This window comes from Balaenoptera acutorostrata, chromosome 10, assembly GCF_949987535.1.
Source record: "Balaenoptera acutorostrata chromosome 10, mBalAcu1.1, whole genome shotgun sequence".
In the NCBI taxonomy this organism is placed as follows: Eukaryota; Metazoa; Chordata; class Mammalia; order Artiodactyla; family Balaenopteridae; genus Balaenoptera; species Balaenoptera acutorostrata.
The window spans coordinates 72,249,437-72,262,741 of NC_080073.1; the positions used below are offsets into that span (position 1 = coordinate 72,249,437).

The 13,305-nt window shown below is 54.1% G+C and overlaps 2 protein-coding genes and 1 long non-coding RNA gene across 13 annotated transcripts in view; 1 reads left to right on the top strand and 2 right to left on the bottom strand.

Annotated features, from left to right (window-relative positions):
* DAAM2 (dishevelled associated activator of morphogenesis 2) overlaps positions 1 to 6,180 on the top strand; it is a 109,479-nt gene extending 103,299 nt beyond the window's left edge. For all 3 annotated transcript variants that reach the window (XM_057554332.1, XM_057554331.1, XM_057554333.1), the window contains exons 20-25: positions 1,854 to 2,022; positions 2,200 to 2,307; positions 3,244 to 3,304; positions 4,370 to 4,501; positions 5,567 to 5,737; positions 5,959 to 6,180. In XM_057554332.1, coding sequence (XP_057410315.1) covers positions 1,854 to 2,022; positions 2,200 to 2,307; positions 3,244 to 3,304; positions 4,370 to 4,501; positions 5,567 to 5,737; positions 5,959 to 6,180 — 863 coding nt within the window. The remainder of the gene's footprint in view (positions 1 to 1,853; positions 2,023 to 2,199; positions 2,308 to 3,243; positions 3,305 to 4,369; positions 4,502 to 5,566; positions 5,738 to 5,958) is intronic.
* On the bottom strand, positions 1,239 to 5,568 carry LOC103017926 (uncharacterized). The gene is made up of 5 exons (XR_003622022.2): positions 4,735 to 5,568; positions 4,202 to 4,372; positions 2,958 to 3,044; positions 2,686 to 2,863; positions 1,239 to 1,798 (listed from the first exon to the last, which is right to left on the bottom strand). It is a non-coding gene; the product is annotated as an uncharacterized LOC103017926 (long non-coding RNA).
* A 2,723-nt stretch (positions 6,181 to 8,903) lies between the features above and the next one.
* The window catches only part of MOCS1 (molybdenum cofactor synthesis 1), a 47,043-nt gene continuing 42,641 nt past the window's right edge, over positions 8,904 to 13,305 (bottom strand). For 4 of the 9 annotated variants that reach the window (XM_057554335.1, XM_028162787.2, XM_028162788.2 and 1 more), the window contains 2 exons: positions 12,844 to 12,891; positions 8,904 to 10,908 (listed from right to left, as the gene is read on the bottom strand). In XM_057554335.1, the coding sequence (XP_057410318.1) occupies positions 10,148 to 10,908; positions 12,844 to 12,891 (809 nt within the window). In that variant the 3' untranslated portion in view covers positions 8,904 to 10,147. Of the gene's footprint in view, positions 10,909 to 11,502; positions 11,604 to 12,828; positions 12,892 to 13,305 lie in introns of those variants that run through there. The other 5 variants (XM_057554338.1, XM_028162790.2, XM_057554334.1 and 2 more) reach the window with 3 other exon arrangements.

The following is a 13,305-nucleotide window of genomic DNA, read 5'->3' on the forward strand; positions in this document are numbered from 1 at the left end:
ACAAAACAAACAAAAAAAACTTGTTATTGAAATATGCACATAGAAAAGTACACAAATCCTAAGAGTCCTAATTGATGAATCATCCAAAAATGAATGCACCTGTGTGATAGCACGCAGGTCAAGAAATGGAATGTTTCCAGTCCCCCAGAGCCCTTCTTCATGTCCCCCTCTCAAACACTACTTCCTCCAAATCCTCTGAAGGTTTGTCTATCTTCAATTCTCTATAAATGGAATAACATAGTACAAATAATTTTATGCTGGTCTTTTGTTCAGCATTATGTTGTAAGTTATCCCTATTATTACAGGGAGCAGTGGGTTATTTATTTTCAGTGCTGCGTTTTATTCCATTGTATGAATATACCATAATTTACTTAACCAATCTAGATGGAATTTTTTAAAAACAGAAACTAGAAGCCATTCAATTATTCATCAAGAGTATTGCCACTGTTAGGTCACAGAATAGGCAGATGTTTGTTGTTTGAGTTTAGAAGCCACTGACCCACCTTACCTCTTACTCATTTTTTTACAGCTTTTTTTTTTTTTTACAGTTACTTACTTTAACTGCTTTTGAAGAGTTTTGCAAACTTTTAGTCAAATGGTTCACATTTAATCTTCATAGCAGCATCTTAAGGAATATTCAATTTGGCAGAAGCCAAAGATCATAATACAATGGTTAGTTCTTCTCACCACCACATTTTATAATCCAAAATCATATTCTATAACTGGCAGCCAAATTTTCAGTGTAGGATTGTATCCTAATTCTGCACATCCACCATTAAATACAGAATAACTGAGGAAGGGCCAGAGCACCCACATCAGAATGAAATACTGAAGTTTTGGTTACTGTTAGCCTTAGTTTGTATTTCCAAGAAAGGTAACATTTAAGGAATCAGAGGGAAATTCTTAAATGCCTAAAGGTTGGAAAATTCTTTTAAATGATATTCAATAGGCTGTCTAGTAACCTATTTAATCAAATCTAAGACACCATCAACTGCAAAGCACACCATTATCTTATGAAAAAATATGAAAATATTGCAATTGATGATGTTATAATTTAATTGACAGGGATTTTTTTCTTTCCAGAAAAATCAAAATTCAGCACTTCAGAAGAGGCAGAAACAGTCCCATAGTATGTAAAATGCTGAAATTAAAAATTTTAATCACTAGGTTTAGAAAAGTAAAAGTATTATATATATATTTTTTAATAAATATTTTTATTTATTTATTTTTGGCTGTGTGGGTCTTCGTTGCTGTGTGCGGGCTTTCTCTAGTTGCGGCGAGCGAGGGCTTCTCACTGCAGTGGCTTCTCTTGTTGCAGAACATGGGCTCTAGGCACATAGACTCCAGTAGTTGTGGCATACAGGCTCAGTAGATGTGGCTCGCGGGCTCTAGAGCGCAGGCTCAGTCGTTGCAGTGCATGGGCTTAGTTGCTCTGCGGCATGTGGGATCTTCTCGGACCAGTGCTCGAACCCGTTTCCCCTGTATTGGCAGGCGGATTCTTAACCACTGCGCCACCAGGGAAGCCCGAAGTATTATATATTCTTGCATATATCCACAGAAAGAATATGTTAAGAGTCTTTAACTATATGCAAGGGAAGATACATTCTCCAATATAGTCTTCGGAAGAGTTGGCACATTTTGAGAAAGGGTTATTTGGTGAATTGGCTTTTGGCGAGTTTGCTTCCCCTGGAGGCGGGCAGATGTGGAGAAGATCGTCTGCTGGGCTGTGGGCATAGCCTCTGCCCCTCTGAAGCTGACACTTAACGGCGCCTTTTCTGGACTTTGTGGCGGCATCATCCTAGGGTTCAAGGGCCTGGTGTATGTGGGGCTCTCACCTGTCCCTCCTCCCCCAGCCATCCTGCTGGCCTCCCGGGAGCTGATCCGCAGCAAGCGTCTAGCGCAGATGCTAGAGGTCGTCCTGGCCATCGGCAACTTCATGAACAAAGGGCAGCGTGGGAGCGCCTACGGGTTCCGGGTGGCCAGCCTCAACAAGATTGCGGACACCAAGTCCAGCATCGACAGGTGGGGACCTGCCGGCTTCTGGAGCCCCGGTCTCGCCCCACCCTGGCCTCTCCCCTCCTCCCCGTTACCCTCCCAAAATATGTCACAACTTTCCCCTAACACCTCACCCTAGTTTCCGCCGGACCCTCGTTCCCAATGCCCTTGGCCCCGTACCCCTGACCCGACTTTCACACACAGAAATATCTCTCTGCTACATTATCTGATCATGATCCTGGAGAAGCATTTCCCTGACATCCTGAACATGCCCTCCGAGCTGCAGCATCTTCCAGAAGCCGCCAAAGTCAAGTAAGGGGTCCTCTTGAGGCTTCCTTCTCCCTGTGATCCCGCACTCTCTCATCATAACTTCCTCCTTCGGGGCTACCCTGAGCTGCCTCAGAATGAACAGCATCTGAGGGTTTGCTCTGGGAGAACCCAACAAAAGACAATCTTTCTTTGCTCTCAAATCCTCATCTCAGAGATTCTCTCAGGAAACAGAGTGGGGAGTGGGGAATTGCGACAGGGATGGGGAGAATGCCGGCAATGGGGTTGTTATTAAGTCACTTACCACTGCAGGCAATCAGAGCTTAATCCTGCCTGCAGGGTGTGGGAGACAGTGTAGGATGCTCACTCCATTATCCCCACAAGGGGTAAGATGGGCATCATCTACCATCTCCTGTCACTCACTGGCTGGGGGCGGGCAATAACGCTCTGGCCCGCAGAAAAAGTGCTCAGTGGTTGGAAGTCAGGGCTGTCCACTACAACGGATGGTCCAAGAAGATGGCGGGGGTGGGGTGGCGGGCTCCAGGGGCATCTGCTACAGGCGAGAAGTCAGACCTGAACGTATACAGGCTGATAGAAGCATCTCCAATAGAAGCAGAAACGCAGAGGTAAATAGCTAATACACATCAAAGGCATACTGCTTGCAAGATACCATGTTAAGAGCTGATGAGCATTACCTGATGGTAATAAAAATAAATCCAAGCCAGAGGCCGTGTGTTGGAAACCTTCCAATATGCAGCATGATATTTCCGATCTGGAAGGATCTATAGGACATAAGTGTCACCTGTTATTTTATAGAAGCACAGACAGAGCACAGAGGGGAGGTGATTTGCCAGGGCAACATGTTAATAGCCAAAGCAGGGCTGGAACCCGGGTGCACTGACTCCCAAAGCCATTGGGGTTTGGTCTGCCCTGAACTAACCCCAGCTCCTCTCCCTCCCTCTGTGTCCCCCCCCCCCATAGCTTGGCAGAGCTGGAGAAGGAGGTGGGCAACCTCAGGAGGGGCCTCAGAGCAGTCGAGGTGGTGAGTACATCATCTATGCCTATGTGACCCAAAGCTCCTGGCTGGGGTGACAGAACAGCTGGCACAGAAGGTACAGCCTGTAGCATAGAGTGCGTGCTCAGGAAAGGATAACTGAACTACCCAAGGCTTAAATTTAGACTCCTGAAGAGGGGCCATCCATCTGAGACTGTAGCCTATCACTGTACAGTGGAGTGGAGTGAATGAGAAATCTGCCACATGTTTAAGGTTGATTCAAATCGATGGGACAGAGGATCCACATGCCTTGGAAGCTGACTTAGGGCAGGTAACACCTAGTGTGACACTGGGGACCACTGTCCCCAGAAGTTCTTTCCTTATGTCTCTTCACCTCCTCCCTGGGCCAGTAGAGGACCCAGGGGCTATACTTTTTTTTTTTGCTGGAGACCCAGATCTCTACTATTCCTGATCTAAGGGCTTCTCAGATGATACTCTCTCTAGCCCAGTGTGGAGGTGGCCCACTCCTTTGTTCCCATCTAGGAACTAGAGAGCCTTCTCATCTTCGCTGGGCGTGTGTGGGGAGGCGGCTAAGGGGATAATGGGCTTCGAGAAAGAAGTATGAGAAGGGGCCTTTTGTTGCCATTATGGCGGTGGGGGGACGGGGCAGGGGGCTGCTTTCTAATTTATAGCCCTTTAAAGTGCTACCCAAAATGTGGTCCGTGGTCCATGGGCCAGCAGCATCGCATCAACTGGGAGATTTGGAAATGCATCTCACGCTTTAATCGGCACACAGATCACCCAAGGGTCTTGTTAAAATGCCGATTCTAATTCTGAGTGGGGCCTGAGAGGCTGTTTCTTAAAATTTCACGCTGCTGGTCCCAGACCACTCTTTGGGTAGCAGGATCTAGAGAAAGAAATATGGCAGGGGGGACTGGTTGATACCTCACAATCTTTGCCACCCTTAGAATTTGAGACTCAGGGTGTTCCCTCTTCCAAAGGAAGGCTCAGTGTCCTGCGATTGGCAAGGAGGGTGGAGGATGTGGTGAGTCCCAGCATCCCTGATTCTTGTCCTGGCACTGGTCCAACCAGCACTTGGCTCTCCCTCCTCAGGAGCTGGAATATCAGAAACGCCAGGTGTGGGATCCGAATGACAAGTTTGTCCCGGTCATGAGCGACTTCATCACGGTCTCCAGCTTCAGCTTCTCAGAGCTGGAGGACCAGCTCAATGAAGCCAGGGTCAAGGTAAGCGCGCCCCAAGCCCCCAGGCTGACCCCACCCCCACCTCTCTGTGTCTTCACTGGTCCTACCACAGGTGGCCCAGAAGGGACACACCCAGAGGCACAGAGCTTTGAGGAGAAACGGTTTCCTCACTCCTACAAGAAAAGCGACAGCAACGTTGTTGCAAAGTTTGCAGTCCATTGACCAGATGTCAGGCGCCCCATTAAGTGTTTTCCATCCTCTGTCCCACCACCTACCTTCTGGGCTTGTTGAAAGGCTATTATCCCATTCCACAGATATGTGCACTGAGATCCAGAGACGTTAAGTAACTTGCCCAGGGTTGCCCAGCTGTGATAGACAGAGCTGGGTTAGAAGCCTGACTCTGCTCTCGGTTGCTCTGCCTCTTCCTGCTTCGCACTCTGACACGCCTCTGGACCCCAACTGTGGGAGTCTTATTGAGATGTGGGTCCTCATTCAGGAGTTCGGGGGTGGAGCCTGAGATTCAGCCTTTCTAACCAGCTCCCGGGAAACACCCCTGCCGCTGGTCCAGGGAGCACACTTAGAGTAGTGAGGCCTTTCTTAAAGGGTTTTCAGTGGGTTGAATTAGAGATGGTAGCTGTCAGTAATAGTGCCAGGCATGTAGCTAGCACTCTGCATCACTCACTCATTTAACACCTCCCAACACTATAAAGTAGGTCCTATTATTATCCCCATTTTACAGATGAAGAAACCGAGGCACAGAGGGGTTAAATAACTAGCCTGATAACTAGATGATCTGACATCCTTTTGGTCCTGACCTTAGGAAGTGCTTCCCAAGGTCTGCAGCTCCTGGTCCTGTACCTAACAGACCCAGAGGTCACTCTGGGCAGCCTCTGTCAGCCAGCCTGCGTCTCCCTCCTCCCCAGGTGTCAGCCTCAAGCCTTTCCTTCAGCCTTGTCCTTACCCTGATGACAGTGTGTGGGGGGAGGGCGTCTCCCCTCTCTAGCCCTGCCCCCGGAGCCCCCCCACCTGGGTGAGCTCTGCTCTGGCTGGAACTCAACTGCCCACCAGGCTCGGGGGTGACTCTCCACCGACCCTTCTCTTCGACAGTTCTCCAAGGCCCTGATGCACTTTGGGGAGCAGGACAGCAAGATGCAGCCGGATGAATTCTTCGGCATCTTTGACACCTTTCTGCAGGCCTTCTCGGAGGCCCGGCAGGACCTGGAGGCCATGCGGAGGAGGAAGGAGGAGGAGGAGCGGCGGGCGCGCATGGAGGCCATGGTGAGGGTGCTGCCGGGGCCGGGGCCTGAGCAAGGCTGAGGGAGGGGAGAGTGCAGTGGGCGGCGGAGGCTCAGGGTGCCCTAGCAAGGAGGGAAGTGGGGCCAGTTGGTAGACCCAGCCCAGGCCAGGCATCCACCCGCGAAGGAAGGCAGGTGTCTGTGACCTGGACCGTGGTGGATGTGCTGGGCCGCGGCCTCTCACCCGCCCCCTCGCCCCTCCAGCTGAAGGAGCAGCGCGAGCGGGAGCGGTGGCAGCGCCAGCGGAAGGTGCACGCGGGCAGCGCGCTGGAGGAGGGCGGCGAGTTTGATGACCTGGTGTCAGCCCTGCGCTCGGGCGAAGTTTTCGACAAGGACTTGTGCAAACTCAAACGCAGCCGCAAGCGATCAGGGAGCCAGGCCCTGGAAGCCACCCGGGAGCGGGCCATAAACAGGCTAAATTATTGACCTGGGGACTGGCCGCAGTGGGAGGCCGGGAGACAGGGACGGGCCCAGGGCGGCGGAGTGGAGGAGGCCGTGCTAGTGATACTTAACACAATTCGGTGCTGGATTTAGAGCCCTGGGCTGGGGCCTGGGAGCGGGGCTGTGTGGCAGGACCCGTTGTCTCCCCACCTGAAGGGGCTCCCCTCATCTCCTCTTCCCATTATTCTTTCTGCACCCTGGCCCCAGGGGTCACTCTCTGAGGCGGACTTGGACATCCCTGGCGGGCCCTGCTCCCTAACCCCCAGCATGGACACCCAAATGTTGGCACAGAGCTGTTCCATATCTAGCCTGGAGAGAGGTCCACGGACCTTGTCCAGATTTCACGTGCCGTGGGGAGTAACGGGCGGGGGCACCCAGGCTCCCATCTCTCAAGAGTAGGCGTAATGGAACGTTGATCTGGGGCGAAGTTTCCTATTGGAAGGAAGAGGCATGACATATGCTAGCTAGATGTGTTCCAGGAAAAAAAAAAAAAAAAAGACGCTGGGAGGATGATGCAGGGACCAAGTCATCAGGACAGGGTGACAGTGCCCGTTTCCTACATCACGAGCCCTCTGGCCCCTCTCTTGCATGTCTTAAGTCTCTCTCCCTTCCCTCCTGCCATCTCCATCCTACACTAATCCAGAATCCCGGAAAACTCACCTTTGGGTTCCCACGACTAGGGCTCACTATCAGGTACTTGATGGATCTGCTAAGGGAAGGGGTTCAAGAAAGAAGACCCCATTCATCACCACACCTCGTACGTTGGGCACAAGGACCCTGGACTGAAACTCTCCTTCCCCACCCCCACCCTGTACAACCTGACCACTGTCTTGAAGCGAGACAGTGACCTCACACGTTGGCTCGGGGTTCCAGGGGGCAGCACCTGAATGGCCAGCTCCACCCAGAGCGCCTGGGTTACCACTGAACATTACTCGGACCCCGTACTCCTCTGACATCTGCCGCCAAGCAGTAGGCACAGTGACCTCCTGCTCCGTCCAGCCTGCAGGAGACGCTTACAACTGCATTCGTCTGGCTGAGGCTGGCCCTGGGGCACCGGTTCCGAGGGCTCCAAGGGCAAGAGCTGCCCTCCGCAGTTACATGCCACCTCTAAGGGAGTAAGGGGACCTCCTCAGGGGCATTCAGATGGGGGGGGGGGGGCGGGCAGAGCAGGCAGGGGTGGAAAGCTGAGGGGGTCCCACCCCCCAGCTCTGGGACCTGACTTCATTCAGCCGACTTCCATTCTGGTTCTCCTGTCCGTTCTCACCTTCATTCTGTCCACCAGGAGCTGTCCCTGTGGGGCAGGATGATGGCTGGTATCTACACAAATTTTCTAAAAGGACAGAGGTGAGCTGAACTCCATCAAGGCTCATTTTTAATACATTTCCAACCCCCCAGAGTTAACCCCTCATCCTCTGTATCTGTGAGACCTGCCTGACCCTCCCTGCAACCCCACATCAACAGGCTCCCTGCCCTTCTATCCTCCTGCCCTTCCCTTTTGTTTCCTCACCTTCTGACCTCCTCCTCCAGCTCAGGGTTATTACCAGTGGACAGACTGGTGGGCTGGGCCCACTCTTCAGCTGCCTATCTTTTCTGGGGGTGGGACCATAGTAGCTGCAGGGGAAGAAACACAGGGTTGCTGAGCCCAACATGTGTGTTGGTTCAAGGGGGAGGGATTGAGCAAGTGTAAGCCTGGTCGGGACCAGTGTGAAGCAGCCATCCTGGAGTCCAGGTGAGGGTAAGGTGCAGGCTTACCAGGAAGAGTGGCCGCAGAGCTGTGTGATACCCACAAGCCCCCGCTGGAAGAAGCCGGCGTTGGGACAATGGGAAGGTTGTGGTGGGTCCTCGCAGGGTCCTCCCCCAGACTGGCCAGGCTGAGGTCCACCTCACCCACTGGGACCGGGAACAGGGAGGGCTCCACATCTAGCCAACAAGCCTGCCCAAACCCCAGCATTCCCACCCACCGTGGAAGACTGGATACGCACCAGGGAAGAAGGAATATGGAAGACGTTCGAGACACGTTGGATCCACAGAAAAGCACAGTTCGGTTTAACTGTTTACAGAGGACACGTATATTGATTGTTCCAGGGCTCAGGCTTCTCACCTCTAAAGATTTTGCTTTCTCTATTTATTATTTTTCTAGATCTGGCCAGTGGCTCTGACACCAGACGCCACTGTAGCCAGATCGCCAACAGTGCCTTGGACCACAGACCATCACGGCTGACTCAGCAAGAAGTGCTGGTGCCTAGGAGACGGCTGAGTTGGTCCTTGATATGCTAAACGTTTACGCCTGTTGTATTTGTTCCTTGGTCGTTCCCAGGTGCCCTTCCTGCCACCTTTGGGTTAATTTCTCCAGCTAATTTTGTGTACAATGTAAAATTCAGTCAATCGGATGCAACCTGTCCCCTTCTCAGCAGCAACACCCGCTCCCCCTCCCCTGTGAGGGAAGGGAGGCGTGTTTAGGGCGGCGGGAGGAGGAGAAAATTCTCCGGGTGGATGGGGAAGGGTCTGGTCCAGGCTCTTCCCCACCCCCATCCCCTTTTCACCCGCTGGGGGAGCCGTGACCACCCCCCCCCCACCTCTACCACCTCCACGCCAAGGCTGTTCTCACCAGCTGTTTCAGACGACAAATGAGGCTAATGTACAAAATCTGCAGCGTCCTTTTCGCCTGCACCTTTTTTATAAGAATATATTGTAATACTAAAAAATATTAAATCCATGCCACCCCTACCTAACCTGCCTTGAAACTTGTGCCTTCTTCCCACGCGGGGACGTGAGGCGTGCTGGGGAGCGGCATAGCCCATGGTGTGCTGGAAGCAGATCCTACCAGCTCTGCAAGCCCCGACTGTTACATCCTCAGGAATTCCGCAAGCCAGTTCACGTCGTACGGTAGCTTGAAATCGGCCAAGGTGGGAGGACTTAGACCATGGAAATTGGCCTTTTTTTCTTTTCCAAGAGCTAGTTGTTAAACATTTGCCAGCACACCTGGGTGCAGGGCAGAGGAAAGACAGGCAGGGGGCCGGGGGGGTGGGGGGACTGAGGCTAGAACTAGAGACACCTACCCACATTGAGAGGACCCAGCAAGCACGTCCAGTGTTTGGGGATGTGAAAACCAGGAGCCTCTAATTGCACCCCCTGACCTCTACCAGCCGGCGACGGGATGAGCTTTGGACACCCCTACCTGGCAGTGCTGCATCTCTGGGCCTCCCACTCCACTCCTACCTTCTCCCCCAGGGAAGGCGGGGGTGCACGGAGAACACGCCCCTTTGCTTTTCCAGCGTCTCTCCTGCTCCTCTTCCCCCAGGGGGCGTCGGGTTGAGGGGTGGGCCTGCCATCACAGCGGCTCGGTGCCCTCGGCACAGACACAGTCCTCATTCTTGCATCCCCAAAATGGGCATCATGGCTTTATTTTGTGCACTGTGAGGGTGAAGGCGAGCTCCATCGCTCCTCCTCCCCTGGTGTGTCCCAGGACGAAGGGGTGCAGGTGGAAAGGCCGTGCGTGGGGCAGGTGTGGGAGGTGTGCTTGGTCAGGAGGCCTCAGGGCTGCGGCCCACGAGGCTCCTGCTTAGGAGCCCTTGTTCCCTCCCGGGGAAGGAAGGAGAAGAGAAAACCCAAGAGAGAAGGGGAGGTTATGGGCTCGACTGTCGGAGAGAGTCCACAAGTCACTCAATGTGATTTTGGGGTTATCTAGCCTTGCTCGCTGCGGCCAGCCCCCTCCCACGACCTTAGTGAGGGTCCAGGAAGGCTGACGGGCCTGCTGGTTTCCTCTTGGAAGAAAGGAAACCTCGCAGGTCAGTGTAGGTCATCGAGCAGTGGAGGGGTGGGCTGACCTGGGGTTCCTACCGGTTGAAGGTAACTGGTGATGGGGTGAAAGGAACTTGACATCTTTCCCTCGGCTGAAATCGCATCCCATCTCTTGACCTTGCTGGGCCAGGGGTGAGAGGGGGCAGGAGCTCTATGTCCGATGGAAGTCCCCCCGCTGACCCCCGGTCTTGCTGACGAGCTTGATCTCCGCCAACACGATGTCCCTGCTGACGGCCTTGCACATGTCATACAGGGTGAGGGCGGCCACGGCAGCGGAGGTCAGGGCCTCCATCTCCACCCCAGTGGGGCCCCGAGCCCGGCAAGACGCCCGGACCACCACGGCGTGGCGCGTGCTGTCCAGCTCCAGCTGCACCTGGACGTGGCTCAGGGCCACGTGGTGGCACAAGGGGATCAGCTGGCTGGTCAGCTTGGCCGCCTGGACGCCTGCCAGCTGGGCCACCACCAGGGCGTCTCCCTTCTTTAGCTGGTTCTCCTGGACGAGCTTGTAGGCCACAGGCCCCAGGAGGACCACGGCTGAGGCCACGGCCACCCGCTCTGTGTCTGGCTTCCCACCCACGTCTACCATAGCCGCCTGTCCTTCCCTGTCCACGTGGGTCAGTTGGTCTGAGGTGGGCAGAGGTCCTGAGGGGGTGGCAGGAGCCCGGGGCTCTGGGCTAAGGCACTTTGGGTTGGCATCTGAGTCGAGGTGGGAACCGTAATGTCTCTGAGGGAGGCCAGACCCCAGCCACCGCTGGGCGAGGACAGGGATCTGGGGGAGCCGGCCCCCTTTCCACAAAGTCACCATCTGGCTGGAGAAACTCACTCTGTGTCTCAGACCCTGAACATGGAGGGAGGCCCTGAAGGAGATGCTTGGAATGGCTGGTGGGGAGTCTTGGCACATCAAAAATAACTCTGGAAGGAAGAAGGAAAGAGAAGAAAGACTCAGTCCAAAAGGTAGGTCTTTTTCCCACCTCCCTCCCCAAGCCTCTCCCCACCAAACCCCGAGTTCTCCCTTTCACGCTGGGGAAAGTGGAATGAGGGGCGAAAGGCACAGCGAGGAGAGAGAGAAAAAGAGACGATACACAGAGAGGGGGCCCCGGAATAAGAGCGTGCAGCCCTCCTCACCAGGAGGTGCACAGGGCAAGGGGCCCGCAGGCTCTGCCTGCCCTGCAGTGGGGTCTGTGGGTGCTCCCACCTGGGCTCCCCTCCTCACAACTTTCCTGTTGCCCAAGTTCTCTTAAGAAACCCCTAAGGTCTGAAGACTGAAGCCTCGATCAGATGACTGCTCTGTCCCTTCATCTTCTTAAAACGATAGCGAGGCCTCAGCCTGAATTACCAATTAGCTACTCTCATCTTCACATCCTCCGGGAAGGGCTAACAGAAATCATATAGTTTATGGACAACATACGAAGGTAAATACTTAATCTATTCAAACAACGTCTCAAGCAGATCAGAAGCATACACAAAGCGACAGGCTGATTCGAATGGTCCCAGGGGCCTTGGGGACCTTGTAGGCTCTTGTTACTCAAAGGGTGGCGCAGGGACCGGCGGCACCAGCACCATCTGAGGACTGTTAGAGATGCAGCCCAGGCCTCCCGAATCCGAATCTGAAATAACAAGATCCCTAAGGGATTCACAGGCACGTGAAAGTCTAAGAGGCCCCGTTCTAGGCAACTCCTGGTTTTACAGAGATCAGACCACTTTAGTTACTCGATATCCTTGAGAGTATTATTATTCCTTCTGAAGCAATGAGGCCTCCCAACTTCCAGCTTTCCATCATGCTCTGGCCCCCCCACCTTGTCAGTGTCAGAGGTACAGTTATCAAGGCACCCCAGACTCCTTGCCATCAAGGCGTGTCAGCACGGGTCAAGGCCCAACACAAGAGGATGAGGATGGCGGAGGTGAGGGCAAAAGAGAGGTGATACAGTTTTCTTCCCGATGGCATGCTGTGGCGAGCCGCCCTTCCTTCTCTGGGTGGCTGGTGTGGTCCCTGGGCTGTCTCTGGCCCACTCTGGCCCACATGCCTCAGGGCTCACTCTGCTCCAAGTGCTGGAGAAAAGAATCCCTTCCCCTGGTTGTTCTCACTGCTTTCTCTTGCTTAGGGCACAGTTCAGGGGCCCAGATCTGGCTGTGGCCAAGGGGGCGAGGCCTCCCCTGCTCTAGCCTGGGCATGCGCCAGAGCGATAACAGCATCCCCAAAGCTCCGCCCGGACCAGCTATTTCCCCAGGGTTAGAGACCACATATGGCTCAATAAAAAGGTGTTTCTGTTTGAAGCATCCTGTGCGCATAAGAGACGCCCTGGGCACATAAGTTCCCGGGAGTTAAGGAATTGGGCAGTTGAGATCCTGGCTGTGTCCTCCCTAGAAAGCTGAGTAGCACTCTTAGCTTGCTGCCTAAGCCCTGCCCACACAGAAGCGTAACAACACAAGGACCAACGGGCACTAATGGTCTGGACACGCGCGTGGATTGACCCACAGTACGGAAGGGAAGGGATGCCTGTGACTGTATCCAAGCTGGGAGATTCTAAAGCCGAGGACAAGATCTCTGTCTTACCCAGAAGCTCCATTTTCAGGGGACAACTAACATAGCGATCATCAACCCGGAGGACCCCCCGACCCGATTTCCGGTGAGACAGAACGATGATTTCTGTGGCATGTGCAGTAAGAGGGAGCCAGGGAAGGGAAGAAAAGCCGCAGTAAAGGCTTGGAGGGGTAGGAAAAGGTGAAGGATGAGAACCTCAGGATGAAGTGCAGGATCAGGGTGGGGGGGCGCCTACAGCAGGGACCCCGCCCCACGGGATCCCCCCGTGACAAGGGTGAGTGGTTACGTACTGATGGGTCACCCACCGATGAGGATCATGGGCCGGTTCTTCATCTGGGAAATACTGAACATGCCTGGGGCGAGGAAAGGGTGGGGAGGGAGAGGAGAGCAGGGAAGCAGGGAGAGAAAGAGGGCGGGGAAAAGAGTTCACTGAAACGGACGATGGACACAGCGGTATGACAGCCCCGTGGACACGCACTCACCTACCGCACCCCGACAATAAACCCCCACTGTACACCGCAAGGTCGCCCATGATGGAGCCCGTAACAGGTTTTGGATGCCAGGACCCTGCCCTCCCTGTCAGGGATGAGAGAGGGGCAATGACACCCCTCTTTCTCCACCACCCAATGAAACAGCCCGAGAGAATGTGGGGTCCCCCGTCCTGTGCAGGCTCTGCTCTGCCAGCTTCCCCTGGGAAGGAGAAGTATCACCGCACCCCAAATCTAGAGGTCCAGCAGGAGAGATGGAGAGCACGGACCACACTGAGT